This window comes from Narcine bancroftii, chromosome 3 (genome assembly GCF_036971445.1).
Source record: "Narcine bancroftii isolate sNarBan1 chromosome 3, sNarBan1.hap1, whole genome shotgun sequence".
NCBI classification, from domain to species: domain Eukaryota; kingdom Metazoa; phylum Chordata; class Chondrichthyes; order Torpediniformes; family Narcinidae; genus Narcine; species Narcine bancroftii.
The window spans coordinates 104,190,914-104,204,998 of record NC_091471.1 but is presented as its reverse complement, the minus strand read 5'-3'; the positions used below and the strand labels follow the sequence as shown (position 1 = coordinate 104,204,998).

At 39.3% G+C, this 14,085-nt stretch overlaps 1 protein-coding gene across 9 annotated transcripts in view; it reads right to left on the bottom strand.

Moving 5' to 3' along the window:
• The window catches only part of LOC138757434 (tyrosine-protein kinase Tec-like), a 159,489-nt gene that overhangs the window by 51,543 nt on the left and 93,861 nt on the right, over positions 1-14,085 (bottom strand). For 8 of the 9 annotated variants that reach the window (XM_069924700.1, XM_069924703.1, XM_069924704.1 and 5 more), the window contains 3 exons: positions 11,126-11,207; positions 1,766-1,894; positions 927-964 (listed from right to left, as the gene is read on the bottom strand). In XM_069924700.1, the coding sequence (XP_069780801.1) occupies positions 927-964; positions 1,766-1,894; positions 11,126-11,207 (249 nt within the window). Of the gene's footprint in view, positions 1-926; positions 965-1,765; positions 1,895-4,074; positions 4,181-11,125; positions 11,208-14,085 lie in introns of those variants that run through there. The other variant, XM_069924708.1, reaches the window with a different exon arrangement.

Here is a 14,085-nt window from a genome sequence, read left to right as displayed (position 1 = left end):
CCTTATCAAACAACTTACTTACCAGGTCACAGACATCCTTCAAACTAATTTATATTTATACAGTGCCCTCCATAATATTTGGGACAAAGATACTATTTTTTACTTTATTTGCCCCTGTGCTGCAGGATGAAGCTCTGTCCAATGAGTTTGGAGGCATTTGATCAAACATGAACATACAAGATATCTATACACATAAGAATTTATTTTGCTACTGCCATCAGCAGTTACATCATCAATGAAGATAAGGGTGCCAGTAGCTGTGACAGTCATTCATGCCCAGGGCATAACACCCTCACCACCACGTTTCACAGATGAGGTGGTATGCTTTGGATCTAACCCTAACCATTAACTATTCCAGGACCACCAAAGATCTTTCTGCACTACTGAATTGGTACTTTATTTTCTTGCACTAATTGAAATTGTATTTATTCTCTTTTTCTGTCTTGTGATAATTTACATTTTTTTACTATTGTAGTTTATGTGTTTGTCTGTAGTCAAGTTAGAATTTTTGTGCATCTATATATTGTACTTACGAATATAACAATGATCTCACATTGAAAATTGAATCTGTAGTCCTTTCTACCACAAATTCTGAGGAGGTCAAGTCACTGAATATATTTAAGGAGGACATTGATAGAATTCCATGTACACAAGCATGAAAGGATATGAGGAGGGATGTAAAGAGGATTAGTCATGGCCACAATGAATAGCTGAACAGACACAAAGGGATTATTTTCCTATGCTATTTTAGTGAAACCACTTCTATAATTCAAAAATTAGATAGTCTGACAAAGATCATGTTTGTTTAACAATATGATTCAATTCTCCAGATTGTTTATTTTTGTTACTATCAGTGAGTTTCTGTCACAATAGGACATTTGAAAAAAACTGCATTAATATAGATTTGTCTCTTTTCAATTTCTTACCATGTCCTCTGGTGTTGGTGGAAGTGGTTTTCGAGTAACTAAAAGAGAAAAAAAAATGTTGTTTTCAAAAAAATTTAAGCAATCCCCAACAGAAGTCAATAAAGAACATAAAATGTAGTCAGAATAATTTGGTTCAGAAATTGATAAAAGTTCCTTTTGTCATTGCAGCTTATATCAATGAAATTCCTATTCAAACTAACCAATTTCAATGCTTATTCAAAAAATTTTCAATTTGATCAAGATTATATTTGATCAAATATCAAGATCAATGTTTGACTCAATATTAGATTTTAGAAAATCTGGAAGCATTAAGAGTACCATTGACAGAACATTTGGCTGAACACATGAAACAATATCTCCTTGAGTATGTTAATGATCAATAGTAGCAGATGATTTTACATGCAGCTACTAAGTCAGAGTTTATTTTCAGGATGACTCTCGGCTTTATGGCTAGGGTATTGTGTGCCAGCAGATAATTCCCTCTGAGCCCAATAAAAGACCAGGAAAAATAGGATTTAAAAAAAGAAAGCCACATCATAAATCATAAGAAAATGAATCAAGGCTTCTAAATTATTAGCTTGATTTCAATGGGTAAATACACATTTTCAAATATCCAGCAATATTACAAAATATATGTAAATTTTCTCAGAGATTTTATTAAATGTAGTAACAAAATTAAGCTCAATACCTTTTCACTGAGATTGATTAGATATGCACAAATGGTAATAGAGAACATGACTAATACCAGAATAAGAAACCTTAGCAACAAACAGCAATTAAAGGTTCATCAATTTAAAATACCACAATAATCACAGACAGAGATGAGAAACCAGCCTTACGCTTGCCAAAAAGGTTATATTCCTCACAGCCTGGAGCAAGTTTATCTGCTTGCCTGCAGCATTGCCATGATCCTTCTGTCCATAAATTTGGATGATATTTTGGCATTATCAATTCATTATTTTGTATTTCTATTTTCAAAACAAAATATCAAAGAAGATACAGATTAACCTCAAAGAATGATGATTGCTGACTTGATCATAATCTTAGAACAATATAGCATAGTACAGGCTCTTTGGCCATATAACCATATAACTACTTACAGCAAAGAACAGGCCAGTTCAGCCCTACTAGTCCATGTTGTAACAAATCCCCACCCTCCTAGTCCCACTGACCAGCACCCGGTCCATACCCCTCCAGTCCCCTCCTCTCCATGTAACTATCCAGTCTATCCTTAAATGTAACCAATGATCCCGCCTCAAACACGTCTGCCAGAAGCTCATTCTACAACCCTACCACCCTTTGCGTAAAGAAATTTCCCCTCATGTTGCCCTCGATGTTGTGCCGACCGGTAGACAAAGTTAAAGAAGTTCATGTGTGGAACCTTTAACTTTTACCTTTACCTGTATATCCCTTCCTTAAAAAAAAGTATTAAACCCTCTGTTACCCCATAACCCTCTATTTTTCTTTCAACCATGTGCCTATCTAAGAGTTTCTTAAATGCCCCCAATGTTTCAGCCTCTACCACCATCCCCAGGCACCCATAACTTTCTATGTCTCCCCTAAACTTCCCTCCCTTAACTTTGTACACATGTCCTCTGGTGTTTGCTGATCCTGCTCTGGGAAACAGGTGCTGTCTGGCCAGCCTATCTATGTCTTTCATAATCTTGTAGACCTCTTATCAAGTCTCCTCTCATCCTTCTACACTCCAAAGAGAAAAGTCCCAGCTCTGATAACCTTGCCTCATAAAACTTGTTTCCCAATCCAGGCAGCATCCTGGTAAATCTCCTTTGCACCCTATCCATAGATTCTACATCCTTCCTATAATGAGGTGACCAGAACTGAACACAATACTCTAAGTGTGGTCTCACCATATATTTGTAGAGTTGCAACATAACCTCTCTACTCCTGAACTCAATCTCCCTATTAATGAATCCCAGCATCCCATAGGCCTTCTTAACTATCCTATCAACCTGTTTGGCGACCTTGAGGGATGTATGGATTTGAACCCCAAGGTACCTCTGTTCATCCACACTCTTAAGTAACCAACCATTAAACCTATACTCAGCCTTCTGGTTTGTCCTTCCAACCTGTATCACCTCACATTCATCAGGATTGAAATTCATCTGTCACTTTTCTGCCCAACTCTGCATCCTGTCTATATCCTCTTTTAACCTTTGACAACCTTCAGCTCCAACCACAACACCTCCAATTTTTGTATCATCTGCAAGCTTACTGACCCATCCTTTCACCTTTTCATCCAGGTCATTTATAAAAATCACAAAGAGCAGAGGTCCCAGAACAGATCCTTGCGGCACTCCACTAGTCATCAACCTCCAGGCAGAATACTTTCCTTCCACTACTACTCTCTGCTTTCTTCCTACAAGCCAATTTTTTTATCCACACAGCCAAGGTTCCACTGATCCCCGTGTGTTCTATATTCCTTCTTTGTGTTCCTTATTTAATCTAAAATGTTTCTACCATATCCCACAATACAAAGCTGTTATCTGATGTAACATGCATACATGTTCCATAACACATTCCCCCCCACAAAATAAACACAAAAAAACTAAAACTAAACTAAGAATAACAACAATATAAGTCAGTGGCAACAAGTAAATTACTAGGCCTGGTACTTCTCAATCAATCATGGGACATAGTCCTTCAAATATAACAGAGGATTCCTCTTGCGTTGAGATCTCCTTGGAAATGGAAGACTTGGAGGACTTTTTGACTTTTTGGGAGAACCCTTTGGTCTTTCCGGGGAGGCTTTCAGTCTTGGAGGACCAAGTACCATTTCCGGGGAGGCTTTCAGTATTGGAGGAGCAAGTACCATTTCCTCATCGGCTGACCCTAGAGATTGGGTAGTTACAGTTGGGATGTCCGTTGGCAGCTCATCACTCCCCATGTACCCAACAGTGAGGGTATCTCTGCAACCAGTAACAGAGTCAGATCTAACGTGTTCTCATTGGCATAAATCCACTCTGGATCTGGTGTGTCAAAGAGATCGTACACCTTGGAAATGGACCCTGGAGTATCTATTGCTCTCAATTGGTCAATGTGTGATTTACCCACCACTACAGAATATGAACATGGGCTCAATTTTTTCAGAAGCACTTTATTTTACTTTATTCTTTCCATAATCTCTCACCAATACTTGTTGTCCAACTTCTGGAGTTCTGGTTGGTCTACCAAGAGATGCTGATCACTGGATACGAAGCCCTATGTTTGAATGTACTGCAGAGAGTTGCGACCAAACATCAGTTCTGCCAGCGTGTGTTTTGTTGTAGAGTGCGGGGTTGTCCTGTATGATAACAGAAAATTTGTGATCCTGTGATGTCACATTATGTTTGATGACTTCTGGGCCTTCATGGCCTCTTTTAAAAGTCTGTATAACATTTTCTGCTTCTCCATTGGTACTCGGATGATAGGGTGCCAATAAAATGTGTCTTATATTGTTTTTTTTGCAGGAAATGGTTGAAAGCACCAGACGCATTGTCAAAGACAAGTTCTATTGGCAAACTATACTTTGCAAAAATAGTCTCTCAATTGTTTTTTTCTGCTGTTGTTGTCTGCATTTGAGATACCGGAGGCCATTTAGAGGGCGCATCCACCACAATCTGAAAGTTTTCACCCATAAATCAACAAGTGAAATCCATGTGAATTCGGGGCCAGGGGTGTGAATGCCATTTCCAGGGGTGTGAATGCCATTTCCAGGGGTTCGCCTCAGCTTGGGGTGCTTTAGGTTGCATTTCTTGGCAAATGTGACAACTTCTCACATGTCCATGTCCATTGACGGCCACCAGACATGCATGTGCACTTGGGACCTCAGTCGGACCCATCTCTGGATGATTATTCAGCTAACATGCTTGCTTACCATTTCTTCAGAAGATTGTTCTTGTTCCCCACAATAAACAATCCTCTTCAATCAATATCTCGTTGTGTTGCATATAAGGTTTTAATTCGGGCCTAATCCTCTCAGCTTCGGGCCATCCATTTAACGAGAAGTACAAGATTTTTGATAGTGTCACCTCTTTTCGTACCTCTTTACTGATTGACATTTGCCAATTATAGCAAAAACTAAGTTGCTCTTGATTAATGGTTGTGGCCTCTGCTGTCCAGTTATTCTATCTCTGGTAGAGATAGCATCTGCATGGCAGTTTTCCTTCCCTGGACTGTTTTAAATTGAAATCGTATGCTGTGAGCTGCAATGCCCATCTTTGAATTTTTGTGGCCGCTAATACCGAATGTCTTTCTTCGGGCCCAAGATTAAACTCAGCAGCTTATTGTCAATATAGGTATTGATGAAACCTTATGACACCAAAAATTATGGCAGTCCTTTCTTTTCCGGTTGTGAATAATTCTATTTACAGGGTCTTAAAGAGCAAGAAGTGTAAGCTATAGGTTGCTCTCCTTTTTCTGTGACCTGCGACAATATTGCTTCTAAACCCACTGGTGATGCATCAACCACCAGGTCACTTCTTTTTCTATGTTGGAGTGAATGAGAACATTATCTTTAGAGGTCAGCATTTTCTTCAACTAATTGAAAGTTTTCTCTCTTTCTGTAGTCCAACACCATTGTTGATCCTTCTTTAGTAGTTGGTTAAGCGGGTTGCACAATGTGGATATGTTGGGGATATGTTCTTGATAATGGTTCATCAAACCTAAGAATGACTGTAATTCCACTCTATTTGTGGGGCAAGGTGCCCTGCGGACGGTTTCTGTACCTGCTGTGTTCATCGTTCACTGTCAATTGTAAATCCCAAATATATTACTGAAGGTACCATAAACACACATTTGACTTGGCATATTCTGACCTTGGCTTCTTTCAGCTGAGTTAGTATTTTTTCCAGGTTTGCCAAATGCTCCACGTCATCACAACCAGTAATGATAATGTCATCCAGGTAACATTCCACATTTATTCCGTGCAACAACTCATCCATTATCGATTGAAATATCACAGGTACTGTTGATGTTCTGAATGGCATTCTGGTATATGTGAACGATCTTAAGTGAGTATTGATTGTGTAGTGGCCTATCTGACGACACTACCTTACGCAAGTGGCAATAAATGACACTGGAGTCAGTAGAGTCAGGAATCAGTACCTTTATTGTGCTTAACCACAGCTTTTATAGTTCCCTCTGCGCATTTCATGCTGAGCCTTCTGGGATGCGGTAGTGACATCACTTTCCAGCCTCGGATGTCGGGTGCCATAAAAAGCACAGCCTCTTATTCGCGCATTTTTCCTAATTGCTGGTGCCTGACCTCAGCTGGAGGACTGGGACGTCATTGGAGACTATGTGAACTGGTAATGCGCTTGCTTAACTGTTGTGGCTGTGCGTGATTCTGTTGTATGCGTGGGACTCCCGCTACATCTGCCACATTTTTTCTCGACTCAGAATCCAATTCAACTTGCTGATATGCTTGTGATAAATCCAAATCTGTGAACTTCTTACCACCATTTAATGTTTGAAACAAGTCTTCTGGGAATTGGATGTTGGGGTACTTGCAGAGCTTGATTAATGGTGACCTTACAGTCACCACAAATACAAATTTCACCATCAGGAACTATCGGGACAGCCTGATTGCTGTTTTGCAGTTTCTCAATGATCCCTTAGTTTTCCAGCCTGTTAAGTTCAGGTTCAATTCTCTTCTTCATCACAAAAGGAACTGTCCTTGGTTTGAAGAATTTGTAATTGGCCTCCAGTTTCAAGTGCAGTCGGTCCTGGACTCCTTGAATTTTCCCCAGGCCTTTTCTAAATACTATCTAGTATATTTGTAGCACTTGCTCCAGTTTTGATTTTTTTCTCTCACTTAGTCTGTACATTTGTTTTTGCCCCAATGTCATTCCAATCCAATTGGATTTGTAACATCCAATCTCTTTCAAACAAAATGGGTCCCTTTGTACCCACGATGTAAAGGAGTAATCTTTTAGATGTCTGTCCCTTATATTCAATATCTACCTTGCATTTTCCCAATACTTTGATTATCTCTCCAGTGACTGACTTCAACACCTTGTCGGATTGTTCCCACCTTGAGATTGGGAAACATAGTAACATAGGAAGTAGGAACAGGAGTAGGCCAAAAATGGCCCATCGAGCCTGCTCCGCCATTCAATAAGATCATGGCTGATCTAATTTATGACCTAACTCCACCTACCTGCCTTCTCCCCATATCCCCTAATTCCTCTATCATGTAAAAATTTATCTAACCAAATTTTAAATATGTTTAATGAAGCAGCCTCAACCACTTCCCAGGATAGAGAATTCCAAATATTCACTACTCTCTGGGAAAAACTATTTTACCTCATCTCTGTCTTAAATCTACTCCCCCGAATCTTGAGACTGTGTTCTCTCATTTTAGTTTCCCTGACCAGCTCAAAAAACCTTCCTACATCTATCCTATCCATACCCTTCATAATCCTATATGTTTCTATAAGATCTCCTCTCATTCTTCTGAACTCGAGCAAATACAATCCTAGATGATTTAATCTTTCATCATAAGTCAACCCCTTCATCCCAGGGATCAACCTAGTAAACCTCCTCTGGACCATCTCCAAAGCTAGTATATCCTTCCTCAAATATGGAGACCAGAACTGGACACAGTACTCCAGGTAACTTTTTGTGATTCATGCACAAGCACTCCCAAGTCCCTCTGCACAACAGCATGCTGTAGTTTTTCACCATTTAAATGATATTCAGCTCTTTTATTTTTCTTGCCAAAGTGGATAACCTCACACTTACTAACATTGTACTTCCATCTGCCAGACCTTTGCCCATTCATCCAGCTTTACTATATCCCTCTGCAGACTCTCCACATCCTCATTACAATTTGCTCTTCCACTCAATTTGGTGTCATCTGCAAACTTGGCTACACCACATTTTGTCCCCTCCTCCAAGTCATCAATGTAAATGATGAACAGTTGTGGGCCTAGCACCAACCCTTGCGGCACCCCACTTACCACTCTCTGCCAACCTGAAAGACTCCCACTTATCCCGACTCTCTGCCTCCTGTCAGACAACCAATTTTTGATCCATGCCAATATACTTCCCCGGACTCCACTTTCCTGTAACTTACTGATAAGACTCTTGTGCGGCACCTGATCAAATGCTTTCTGGAAATCCAAATATACAACATCAACCTGTTCCCCTCTATCCACCGCACCCATTATATCCTCAAAGAATCCTAACAAGTTTGTCAAACAAACAAAATTCTCTTGTTTTTAAGCTCTTTGGCATTAAGGACACCGTGGCCCCAGTGTCCAGTTCCATCTGAACTGATTTGTTGTGAATGTTAATGGGAATCAAGATTTCTGAATTGCAGTTTGTCACATTATTAACATACATTACTTCCATTGCCTTGTCCTCTTTAGAGCCACTTGCTCGGACTTTTGTCAAAACTTTCCTCTTCCTCCTTGCATGTTTTAATTCTCGACTTCGGATTTCCCTTCTTGGGGTGAACCTTTTTTTGTTTATTTTCCTTTTTGTTTTGGGCATCTGGACTTAATGTGCCCCTCTTTGCAGCACAGGTAATATTTGGTTTTTTTCAAGAAACAGTTATCTGGACTGTGATTACTTTTTCCACAATGGAAACATTCTTGGCACTCCATTTTCTTTATTTGATGTTCCAGCTGTTCTCCTTGTTGCAATTGGTCGTTTTGAAGCTCAGTGCTATTTCATGTGCAGTATTAATGTTTAATCAGTAATCATTGTTGACTGTTGCGAGCAGCCAAACCGATGACCAGCATGTCCTTCAAAGCTTCATTTAAGAATATTCCAAACTCACAGGCTTTCAATAACCTATGCAATTCAGCCATATATTGGTTCATGGTTTCACCTGGTTTTTGCTTTCTAGTCCAAAACTAGTATCTTTCTGCTGTCACTATTGATCTTGGGGACAGATTTCCTCCCATGAGGGCACACAAACCCATATACGACACAGAATCTAGGCTTGCGGGGACCGCTAGGGATTTTATCAGGCTATATGTCCTCCTTCCCAGCTCACTTAGAAAGGTTGCCTGCTTTATTAAATTGCCCTCTGTATCTCTTATGCCCCAGGTGGTACAAAACAAATTGAATCTTTCAACATACTCATCCCAGTTTTCTGATTCCTTGTACTCTTCAAATAGTCCTTCTGCCATTTTTGGCTTCTCCTTTGTTCAGCAGCTCAAAGGCATTGTAGCTTCAGTTTAAAATCTCCCCCTCATTGCCAATTTGTTGTATATTCCTCCCACTGTAGAACACACTCATATGAGATGTGGTTAATCCTTTGTATTTTTTATTTAAGCTAAAATGGTTCTGCCATGTCCCACAATACAAAGCTATTATCTGATATCACACACATGTGTATTCCATAACAGCGTGCTTTATGACTTTCTGGATGGATCTCTCGTGGAGAACCTTGTCAAATGCCTTGCTAAAATCCATGAAGACCTCCGCCCTAACCTCATAAATTTCTTTTGTTACTTTCTCAAAAAATCTCTATTAGACTCATTAGGTAAAACCTTCTCTTCACTATCCTTGAGTAGATTGTTCTTCTCCAAATGTTCATAGACCCTTTCCATAAGTTTGCACACCACTGACATAAAGGCTTACTGGTCTATAATTCCCAGAATTCTCTCTATTCCCTTTTTTAAGTATTTGGCATTCTTCAATCCTCCGGCACCTCCCCTGTGGCCAAAGAGGATTCAAAGATCATAGCTATTGCCCCAACTATCTCTTCTCTCACTTCCCACAACAACCTGGGTATATTGCATCTGGCCCTGGGGACTTATCATCTTGATGTTTTTAAGAGGATCCAACACTTCCACTTCCTTAATCTCCACAATGTCTAGCACACAGGCCTGTTCAATTTCAACCTCATCATGATCAAGATCCTTTTCTCTTGTGAATACCAAAAAAAGTATTTTTTTAGGACCTCCCCAACCTCCTCTGCCTCCAGGCATATGCTGTTTTCTTTATCCTTTAGTGGCTCCACCTTCATTCTTGTCATCCTTCAGTTCTTCACATACATATAGTTTGCCATAGGGTACTCCTTAATTCTACATGCTAAGGCCTTCTCATGCCCCCTTCAAGCTCTCCTAAGCCCTTTCTTAAGCTCTTTCCTGTCTACAATATACTTCTCATGAGCCCTTCCTGCTTCTTGCTTCTTGCATCTAATATAGAGCTTCCTTCTTCCTCTTCACTAATTCCTTCACCTGTTTCATCAGCCATGGTTCCCTTTTTTTGAAACCATCTTTTACTTATCCCAGTGAGACACCTACTGTGTCAGAAATCTTTCTTGTACACACCTGACAAACACTACCCCATCTATCCCTCTTGCAGTCAGTAAGTGCCAGTTAATATTAGGGAAGTTGAAATCACCCATAACTAAAACCCTGAATTTTCTGCACCATTCCCAATTTTTAGCTAATGATATCACAGTTAGCTCCTGTTAAGATCACAATTCCGACCGATTTTCTCATATTTAGGTTTACTGTAATAGTTCCTGAACTAAAATGAAAATACATTTACATGTCATTAGTTTTAAGCATTAGAAACTGAAACCTTGAAGTTTTTAAATTAATCTATAAGTGAAACCAAACATTGAACATCTTTATAAAAGCAGTTTTAAAACATATTTAATTTGTATATTTTTCTATTGTTTTCTTAAAGTCTGTAATTTTACTTAAACTATGACATCTAAATACTTTAACTATGATATCTAACAAAGTGATCACATAAATGCATGAAATAACTCATCAACTAATTTGGCTCAACCACAGCATCTGGTTCAGTAACTCGTCAGGTATTGCTTTACAAAATTAATGACAATTCTAAATGTGCAGGTCATGCATAGCTCAAGAGAAATCAAAACTAACCTTACCAGAATTATGATGTGGTGGCTATTATAGGGACATAACTGCTAGCTGGACTGGATTGGCAGCATAATGTTCCTGGGTTTTAAATGGAATAGTGAAAGACGTACAAGAGAAAAAGGCATAACATTGCTAATCATGGATAATGTCTCATCTGCTCTCAGAAAGAACCTAATGGGTGGCTGAATCATTCTGATAATACTGCATTTTTGGCATCCCAATAGTAATCAGGAGGGTGAGGAACTAATATGTAGACAGATTATAAAAAGTGTCAAAAGCAACATGGTTGTCTTAGTGAATAAGGGTTAGAATTAGCAGAAGACAATTAACACCAATAAATAATACCTTCTTTGAGCGTTTTCACCCACAAGCTTCTGCTATCAGCATTTGGAGCAAAAACGTACAGGGTATTGCAATCGTATATAATCTGAAACAAAAAGCACAGAATTTACAATGATATAAGGCAAGTAAATTTAAACTATAAAAAGGGAAAGGAGGCATTAAAAATGGACACTTAACATCTGAGCAAAATATGCAAAAATCGGTCAACTGTATTTATGAACTGCATCATATCAATGCAATCACATTAGTGTTAAATTGTATTTAGCACTGATATCCTGAAGAACTATCATGCATTATTATTAAACATTTTGTTAACATACTACTTTATTCTACTTTAAATTAGTTGTAACTAGTTAATGCAGTATGGTACTCCAGGACTTTTGATGTAAGCAGATATGTATATTTGGAGTCTGTGATTCAATTCTGCATTGAAGGATAGCATGCCCATCTTTATTCTCACCATTTATTAAGTACTTTGGACAAGATGCCAGAGTGTACTTAATAACAATGAAATTTAAGAATTCAACATCTTTTTAAAAAAAGAGACAAAAAAGTGACAGAAAGAAAATTATGCAGCAAGAGAAAAGGTTTTAAGAAAAACAAAGTGGATTAAAATTGTTTTATGAAGTACAGTTTACTGCAGCCAAGCCTGCAGTAGCTACACACATAACAGGATATACATTAAAATAGCCAGGTATTTGCAGGGTGAAAACAATTTTGGATTAACACATCCAAAAATTAATCAATCTCAGTACATTGTACAATGTAATGAAGGACAAGCTGTGAGCAGAAGGAAACGTGGAGGAGCTGACATATGTCGTGAAAATTAACTGTGGTAGTTATTCTCTGAACTGTGAGTCACAAGACTATGAAATTCACAGAAAAATAACATCGGCTTCACTTCAGGATTCATTCCACAAGCCTTTAGAAATATTAATACTCCAATTATAGTTGGGTTGACCCCCATTCATCAAAATGCTAATAAACCTAGAACTTTTTTTTAAATTGTAACATCCACGCATGACAGTATATGTCAATCTACTAACAAAATGTTCTGCCATAACAAAAATGGACTAATTATCTCATGGAATTATCACATATAGAATTAAAATGGTTATCAAAAGTGGAGGTGTAAGAGACCAGTAAAAATTGAATGCATGCAAACATGCAATACATTTCCTTATGTAGTGCGACTTGAATGTAGATTTGTAAGCTATTCAATTGTGGGTCGGCTAGTGTTAGCAGGCTCAGATTTGAAAATAAAGAGGAGTTTGGTTCAACCTAACCTTGGTTGTTGTAGGTTACAACAGGATAGAGACTTGGGCATTAAAGTGGCAAATCTGGCTCATTCTGGAGAAAAGTGTGAAGTGACACATTTTGGAAGATCAAACTTGAAGGCAGAGTACATGGCAGGAGTCTTAAATGTGTGGAAGAACAGAGGGACTTCGGAGTCCAAATCCATAGATCTCTCAAGGTTGCTGCACAGGTTGATAGGTTAATTAAGAAGACTGATAGTATGCAGACTTTCATTAGTTGGGGGATTGAGTTTAAGAGTCAAGAGGTAATGTGGCAGCTCTTTAAAATTCTGGTTAGACCACACTTGGAATATTGTGTTCAGTTATGGTCATCTTATTACAGGAAGGATGTGGAAGATGCAGGAGATTTATCAGGATGTTGCTTGGATTTGAGAACATGTCTTATGAGGCAAGGTGAGCAGAGCTAGGGCTTTTCTCTTTGGAGTGAAGAAAAATGAGAGGTGACTTCATAGAGATCTACAAGAGGCATAGACATAGATAGGGTGGACAACCAGCACCTTTTTCCAGGGCAGGATTAGAAAACAATAGAAGATATCTGTACAAAGTGAAGGGGGGGGGGGGGGATAGTTGAGCAGAGATGTTAGGGGTAAGCTTTTGTTTTACACAGAGAGTAATGGGTGCCTAAAATGCATTGCCAGGGTGGTGGTGGAGGCTGGTACAATTGGGACATTTAAAAGATTCAGGCACATGGATGAAAGAAAAATAGAGGGTTTTGAGGTAGGAAAGATTTCTTTTTTTAAAGTAGGTTTTTATAGGTCAGCACAACATCGTGGACCAAAGGGCTATAATTTTCGATGTTCTATAACCTGAATTCCCGCAAACATAAGGTAAAGTTTATGGAAGGGATAGAGGGCTAGTGGTGTTGGCATATCTTCATTAAGGATCAATGGGGAAGCTGGTGAAACAGTTAATAACAACCAAGAGCCTTCACTTTTAAATAAATATTTGTAGTCACTGGAGTCAGGAAAGGGGTGATCTAAAATGTAACCAGAAGTTTGAACATTAACCCTTAAGATTCTTGACAGGAGTTGAGGCAAGGTAAGGACAAGTTTTCTTAACTTTTTTTTTCTCTATTTCATAGATAGTGGGAATGGCAGCCAAGTCAGAGACATGCTCCTTTTGCATGATGTGTGTCCAACTGCAGCTCCTTACTAACCAAGTTAGGGAACAGGAGCTGGAGTTGGATAAACTCCAGATCATTCAGGAGGCAAAGAGGGTGAAAGACAGGAGTTACAGGGACAATGTCATACCTAGAAAACAGGAGGAAGGCAAGTGGGTGACAGTTAGGGGAGAGAAAGGGAACTGACTCAGTGCAGAATAACCCTGAAGCTGTTCCCCTCAATAACAAGTATACCATTGTGGATACTGTTGGGGGGGGGGGGGTGGGGGGAGTCCTACCAGGCACAAGGCACGGCAGACATGTCTCTGGCATGGAATCTGGTCTTGTGGCTAACAAGGGAAGGGAACAGAAGAAGCGAGCTGTAGTGATAGGTGATTCCATAGTTAGGGGGAGAGATAAGAGGCTCATTGGAAGGGGTAGAGTATCCCAGATGGTATATTGCCTCACTGCTGCCAGGGTGAGGAATCTCAGATCAGGTTCATGCCGGCCTCAGGAGGGAGGGTAAGCAGCCAGATGTTGTGATCCAT